Source organism: Hemiscyllium ocellatum, chromosome 22 (assembly GCF_020745735.1).
Source record: "Hemiscyllium ocellatum isolate sHemOce1 chromosome 22, sHemOce1.pat.X.cur, whole genome shotgun sequence".
Taxonomy (NCBI): Eukaryota; Metazoa; Chordata; class Chondrichthyes; order Orectolobiformes; family Hemiscylliidae; genus Hemiscyllium; species Hemiscyllium ocellatum.
Genome location: NC_083422.1, coordinates 60,895,948 through 60,903,237, shown reverse-complemented (window position 1 = coordinate 60,903,237; position 7,290 = coordinate 60,895,948). Strand labels below are relative to the sequence as shown.

Genomic DNA, 7,290 nt, shown 5'->3' with positions numbered 1-7,290 from the left:
GTGTGTGTGTGAGGCAGTGCCCCCCAGGGGGTGGGGAAGGGTGTGTGTGTGTGTGTGTGTGTGTAAGGCAGTGCCCCCCGGGGGGTGGGGAAGGGGTGTGTGTGTGTGTGTGTGAGATAGTGACCCCTGGGAGGGGAAGGGGTGTGTGTGTGTGTGTGAGAGAGGCAGTGCCCCCCAGGGGGTGGGGAAGGGTTTGTGTGTGTGTGAGACAGTGACCCCTGGGAGGGGAAGGGGTGTGTGTGTGTGTGTGAGGCAGTGACCCCTGGGAGGGGAAGGGGTGTGTGTGTGTGTGTGTGTGAGGCAGTGACCCCTGGGTGGGGAAGGGGTGTGTGTGTGTGAGTGAGGCAGTGCCCCCCAGGGGGTGGGGAAGGGTGTGTGTGTGTGTGAGTGAGGCAGTGCCCCCCAGGGGGTGGGGAAGGGTGTGTGTGTGTGTGAGTGAGGCAGTGCCCCCCAGGGGGTGGGGAAGGGTGTGTGTGCGAGGTGGTGCCCCACTGGGGTGGGGGAGAGGAGGAGGGGGGAGGGGAAGAGGGGGGTATGTGAGTGAGAGAGTGCCCCCCTGGGGTGGGGTGAGTGAGGCAGTGCCCCCTGGGGGTGGGGAGGGGTGTGTGTGTGTGGCAGTGCCCCCTGGGGGTGGGGAGGGGTGTGTGTGTGGGGCAGTGCCCCCTGGGGGTGGGGAGGGGTGTGTGTGTGGGGCAGTGCCCCCTGGGGGTGGGGAGGGGTGTGTGTGTGTGGCAGTGCCCCCTGGGGGTGGGGAGGGGTGTGTGTGTGGGGCAGTGCCCCCTGGGGGTGGGGAGGGGTGTGTGTGTGGGGCAGTGCCCCCTGGGGGTGGGGAGGGGTGTGTGTGTGGGGCAGTGCCCCCTGGGGGTGGGGAGGGGTGTGTGTGTGTGGCAGTGCCCCCTGGGGGTGGGGAGGGGTGTGTGGCTCCTGCCCCGGGGAGACGGATTGAGGGAGGGGGCGGGGCTGCTGTGTGACGTGTGATTCCCCCCGCCCCTTCCTGCGGATGTGACGCAGAGGCCGGAAGTCGCTGTTGGGGACCGGAAGTGGCGGGCGGCGGATTCGAGTCGCTTTTGTCGGAGTTTCTGAAAAAATCATCCGCGAGGCCCCGGGGCCGCACCGAGAGCGAGAGCGTGAGTCCCGGGGGGCGGGGGGCGGCAGATCGGCCCCGGCCCCCGGGTGGGGAGAGGCACGGTGCCCGGTCCGCTGCGTAACTAGGCCTGAGGCCTGAGGATGCCGGCCCTGGGCCTGGGGGCCGCCGTGTGCGGAGCCCGGATCGACCTCCCTTCTGCCTCATAGGGCAGGGCCGGAAGGGAATGTTTTCTGGGGGGTCGGGGGGTGAAATCCGACCAGGATCCCCACCCTACAATAACTACCTGCGTTTATATAGCGCCCAAAGCGTGATTTCCCTTCCCGCGGACCTTGGGTGGGAAACCTTTGATTTTAAATATTCCAGAGGAGGAGAGAGAGAGGGCCCGAGGCCCCACCATCTGCAGGCCCAGACTCTTGTGGTCACTGTGGAGAAGGGGCGTGAGTGTGAGGCAGTGCCCCCTGGGGGAGGGGGAGGAGGGGGAGTGTGAGGCAGTGCCCCCTGGGGGAGGGGGAGGAGGGGGAGTGTGAGGAAGTGCCCCCTGGGGGAGGGGGAGGAGGACCAGGGGGAGGAAGTGCCCCCTGGGGGAGGGGGGCAGAGGAGGAGGGGGAGTATGAGGCAGTGCCCTCGGGGGTGGGGAGGGGGAGGAGGGGTGAGTGAGGCAGTGCCCCCTGGGGGAGGAGGAGGAGGGGTGAGTGAGGCAGTGCCCCCTGGGGGAGGGGAGGAGGGGTGAGTGAGGAAGTGCCCCCTCTGCGGGGGGTGGGGGAGTATGAGGCAGTGCCCCCTGGGGTAGGGGGGAAGGGGGTGAGTGAGGCAGTGCCCCCTGGGGGAGGGGGCGTGTGAGGAAGTGCCCCCTGGGGGAGGGGGAGGAGGGGGTGAGTGAGGCAGTGCCACCTCTGCGGGGGGTGGGGGAGTATGAGGCAGTGCCCCCTGGGGTAGGGGGGAAGGGGGTGAGTGAGGCAGTGCCCCCTCTGCGGGGGGTGGGGGAGTATGAGGCAGTGCCCCCTGGGGTAGGGGGGAAGGGGGTGAGTGAGGCAGTGCCCCCTCTGCGGGGGGTGAGCAGCTTTGGGGAAAGGCGGGGACGAGGCCCTAGAGCGGTTTGAGAAAAACCCTCAGTCTGTCCTGTAACGTTACCCTGATGTTTGACTGGGAGCCGATGGAGAAGTTTGGGATTTGGTGCAAATTTAGAGAAATGCAGCAGAGATTTGCCTGGTTCATGTTTATGTGGATGGGATGTTGGAGATTGACCAGGAAGGAGTGTGTTACACCGATCATGTCTGGAAGTAACAGTCATGGATAAGAGTTTCAGTAACGAATGAGTTGATGCAGGGGCACCGATCACCGGTGTCAAAGAATCAAGTTGGGCATCCTGATTGGTGACCTGAATATACATTGAAATCTGTCCTCGAGGTCGAATATAACTCAAATTTGTGAACAACCAGTTGCTACACAGGGATAAGAGTTGAGAACAGATCCTTTGAGAATACCAGAGGACGTCATGCAGAAGCAAGGAGAAATTGCTCTGGCTGTGACTGGATACATTTGTGATGTGTGGAAAATTTGGGCAGTTCAAGAGGAAGCAGGAGATCCTGTTGTGTAAATGTGAATCTGCCAGATTTTCTCCAAACTTCTGGCTGGAAAATCCTGACCAATCAATCAGTGCTACTTTCTCATACCGTCTAAATGTTAGTTTGCCTGTTAAATTGGTGTTCCTGCAAATTGTGCTAATGAAAAGCTGTTATAAACAATACAAAATGTCTTTTTTAGCATGTTCTGTACTACCAAATTACTTTTTCAAAAATTGTGATCAAAATCAATTTGTCCTGAGTTGAGGCTCTGTGTGCTTGTCCCGAGATAGTGAAAGTATTTTCTTTGGATTAGCCTACAAAAATTGTGAAATGCTTTTGAGATATCTCTCGTAATGTGCAAAGGTACTTTCTATAAAGATCAAACACGCTTTTCCTTCAGATAAAGGAGTGAATTATCTTTTTAACTTCCTTCAGAAGCACAGTAAATCTGATTGTAATATATCTTAAAGACATATTTCAAATTTGTGATCATTTTGCATTTCCCATTTGTTTTAACTCCTCAGTTTTGAATTCCTAATATCAATAATAATGAAAATATGCTTGCCACCATGTGGAATATTCGAAATAGCTTTAAGTGGGGCATGATGGCTTAGATGATTATTCGGTAGAATAAGGGTGTATTTATGTGTAGTTCCCACTTCTCTTGATCAGGGCTTGGTGTCAGCAGTGACATTCACTGTGGACTTATATTAATCTTTTATTCAGCTTAACGTTTCTGTTGAACTGAATTGTTGTTTCTTGTAGATGTCAGATGAACTGGCAAAGCAGCTGGCCAGTTATAAGGCACAACTTCAACAAGTAGAAGCTGCATTATCTACTGATGCAGAAAATGAAGATCTCCTTAAATTACAAAAGGATTTGCAGGTTGGTGTTCTATTTCTATTTTTTAATACACATTTTGCATTTTGTTAAGGGGCACTTCCCCAATTTACTAATGAACAAATTTTGGTTTTAGTGACTGGTAGAATGCAACAATCAGGTATACCCATCTTATTAATAAAAGCAAACTGCTGAACAACATCTGCTGGACAGGAGGATGGTGTTGTATTAGGAATCCTGTTTCCAATGCATCTCTGGAAACCAAAACCCAAACAACTGCAGAAGAGAAATTAAATCACTCACAGGAAGTTGCTTTGCAGCAATCTTATTCTATTAGTAGCATGTATTTCTCTCTGTGCGAAATAGTTTTTAAATTAGCTTGTTCTTCCAATATTAAATGTAGAATGCACCATTGATAGCTGTTCCTGACATTGCTTTGAGTCAGCATTTCATTATCTTTCCACAACAAATGTAAAAATAATAAATTATCATAAAATTTCCAGATTGGAAGCATATGGTTAGCGCAAGCCATTTGAAGGTGAGAGAATGATGTATTTAGACACATGGGTATATTGACCAACAGCTAGAACATTCAAAATAAAATCCATATCATGTAGGATCACTTTGCCAAAGTCACCTAAACGTATAGATTTGGAACAGGAGCAGCCCCTCGAAACCCGCTTTGCCAATCAGTAAATTCATGGCTGATTTGATAAGGTCAATTCCCATCCAATCCCCAAAATCTTTCGCCTCACTTACTCATCGAGATTCAATTGACCTTTGCCTTAAAAAAGAAACAGGGTCAGCTTCAACTGCCTTTTGAGGAAAAGTAGCCTTTCAACAAAAGTATTTTCTTCCTCCTTCCTTAAATTGACAGCATGTTATTTTTGAATAGGATCTAGAGCTCAGAGTGACTATCATAAGAGGAAACCTCTTTTCATTTTCACATTCATTGCATTCAGCAGTAGGATAAATCGCTCAGCCTTGCAATTGAAAATTAGAATAGAACAGAGCTTTTAATTCACAAAGTATCCAGTGTGATTTCATAACTTTGATGTTAATGTTTTGGGTGGAATGAGCCATGGGTAGGTCCTTGGATACATTCTTGATTTAGTTTTTCTTGGTTTGAATACTTTACACTGCTAATTTCAAAGTATGTAGTTGCAGTTGAGTAATTTGTGAGTGTGTGTGTGTGTGTGTATATATGTGTGAGTGTGTGTGTGTGTATATGTGTGCGCACGTGTGTGAGAGAATCGTTCCATATGTCTTGGTGCAAATAGTCTCACTCTGGGTCATTCACATCTTTAGACTTTTTGATACTGTGTAACTGGTTTTGGACTGCATCAATGTTTTATTTTTGTTGGTATTTTCTAATGTTAGCCTGTTCAGAGATGTTTTAACACAGCTCTGTACCTGGGATAGGGATCCAGAGATAGGGATGCTACCAGTGCACCACATGAACTCACTGCATCTGTAAGATATTTTTAATCAACTTGTTCTAAAGACACACCTATGTAACAGGTGGAACTCAAATCCACGACTTCTGCCTCACAGGTGGGGGAAAAGTCAGAAGTCACATGACTCTAAGTTATAGTTCAGCAGGCTTATTTAAAATCACAAGGTTTCGTAGTGCCCCTTCACCTGGTGAAGGAACAGCACTCTGAAAAATTGTGATTTTAGATACACTATATTATAGTCCAATAGGTTTAATGTCACTTCTGACTTTGTCCACTGCAGTCCAACATCCATGTCATGGTTACCATCAAAGGTAGGGATAATACAACTGCACTACAACAGCCCCACTGCATCTGCACTTTTTTGAATCAGCGAGTTCAGAGATGTTATTACACACCTCTGGAGCAGGTGGGACTTGAACCCAGGTGTCTCAGTTCAGGAGTAGGGACACTACCTCTGCGTCACAGGAGGGCCCAGCATCTTTGTTAGTTTGGAGTCCAGTTTGGTTGAAGCTGTGAAATCCAATTCCCTATTAGAAAGACAGGAATTGATGACTGATAGCCTGTGATTGAGCCTGCCATTGGCATAAGAAAGACAAATTTAGTATGAATATGGACAACAACTCCTGAAATGCCAGCTTCCTGCAATAAACTCCAATAATTCACATGTAGAAACCTCTTAAGTCCACAAGAATTCTCCACTTGGCTCTGAGTGCAAGCACTGCAGGGTGATCTTCTGCAAATGCTTAGTCACAGTTTATCTCTGCTGCATGTAGTATGGCGGGTTGTTTGAAGTCCAAGGCACCAGGAAAGTTACCTGGAATCTGCTAGACTCCCATTCTATACTTCTGTTTTGAATATAATCACTTCATGTCCAAAATCCATTCGTATTTTTAAGGATTATTGTCTTAGGTTTGGTTGTGTGTGACTGTTAAGGAATTCCATTTTTTTTCTTTTCCCTTAATATGTCAGATACGTTGTAACGGGCCCCTTTTCAAAAGAAAATCCATCCTTGCACACAATTCTTTAATTTTTTTGGAAGAAACAGAACATTGAGTTTTACTGTTGTAGAACCTGGGCAACCTAAGCCGTAAAGTTGTTTGAATTTTCTTTTATGGTTTTACGTGTGTGACCATAATACTCACGCTACTGTAGTAATAACTTCATTCTTATAATTAACTTGCAGAATCCTGCCTTGATCTCTTCCAATTTTTTTTTAATCAGCCAGCATTTGTAAGGCTGGTATTTATTTCCTATTTCTGGCCCAGTTAGATTCCAATTCATTTCAATCAATCATGAACCTTTTATAATTCTTGAAAGGGAAGCAGGTTGTCTTAAAAGAACTTGGATAATTAGATCATCATTGTGCTCAGATAAACCCGTATGTTCATGCACATATTTCCTGTTGGGGTCACAATGATGAAACCTGCTGCAGGGTTGTGTTAATTCCACTCCCTCTGTTACCCTTCATTTTTTTATTTTACGTTAATGTAGTCTGGATATTACTGTATAATCAAACGTCAGGCCTGTTGCAATCCGTCATAACCCACGCTACCATGATATCGCATTCAGGGGAAATCAGACTGTAGTACTTCTATATTTTACATCTTTTTTTCACAGTTGATACACGCCATGTTTGATTTCAGGTGGAATTGGACTCTGCATCTTGTTCTGAGTAAGTATTATCCTTGTCACCAGTTGCACATGGATTTAAATAGATCTAATTGGATAAAATAGTTAGCAGGACCTTATTTGCCATCTTGATTTCTAGTCTGCTTTCAAACTCCAATATAAATGAATTAAGATCTGTTTCTTCAGAAAACCACAGAAAAGTTAAATCTACTTGTAGCTGGATGTTGATTATCAAAAGTGTGTTATTAGCTCTTCACAGTTACATTTGGTTTCATTTTCCTTGGACATTTCTTGAAATATATGATCACGTGACCTTCAAAAGAGTGACAGTGCTTTGAAATTGGAAGGTATTTACATAAAGAGGGATCTTGGGTAACATCAGCAAACTCTTGCCAGACCGCACTTGATTTGAAAACATTTTTCAACCATGTGTATGCAAAGCACTTTCCAAATAAAAGTAACATTGATAGTGCAGTACTAGCTGCTAAATATGCAATACAAAGTATTGTACCTCGTTATTATTCTAATTTTCAGCACCATAAAATTGATAAAGCTATAAATGAAAAGATCTGTCACACAAAAGTGGTGTCAAAGATCTTGTGGGTGTCTGTAAGAGTAGCCATGTAATGGTAAGCAACCAGTCTAGAGTTTAAATGAATATCCAATTTTAGAATTTCAGAAAGAATAGACAAGTTAACGTTTTGTATGAAAA

The 7,290-nt window shown here is 46.9% G+C and overlaps 1 protein-coding gene across 1 annotated transcript in view; it reads left to right on the top strand.

Moving 5' to 3' along the window:
* Window positions 1-1,021: 1,021 nt before the first annotated feature.
* The window catches only part of smndc1 (survival motor neuron domain containing 1), a 30,112-nt gene continuing 23,843 nt past the window's right edge, over window positions 1,022-7,290 (top strand). The window contains exons 1-2 of the mRNA XM_060842520.1: window positions 1,022-1,127; window positions 3,418-3,537. Of these exons, the coding sequence (XP_060698503.1) occupies window positions 3,418-3,537 (120 nt within the window). The 5' untranslated portion in view covers window positions 1,022-1,127. The remainder of the gene's footprint in view (window positions 1,128-3,417; window positions 3,538-7,290) is intronic.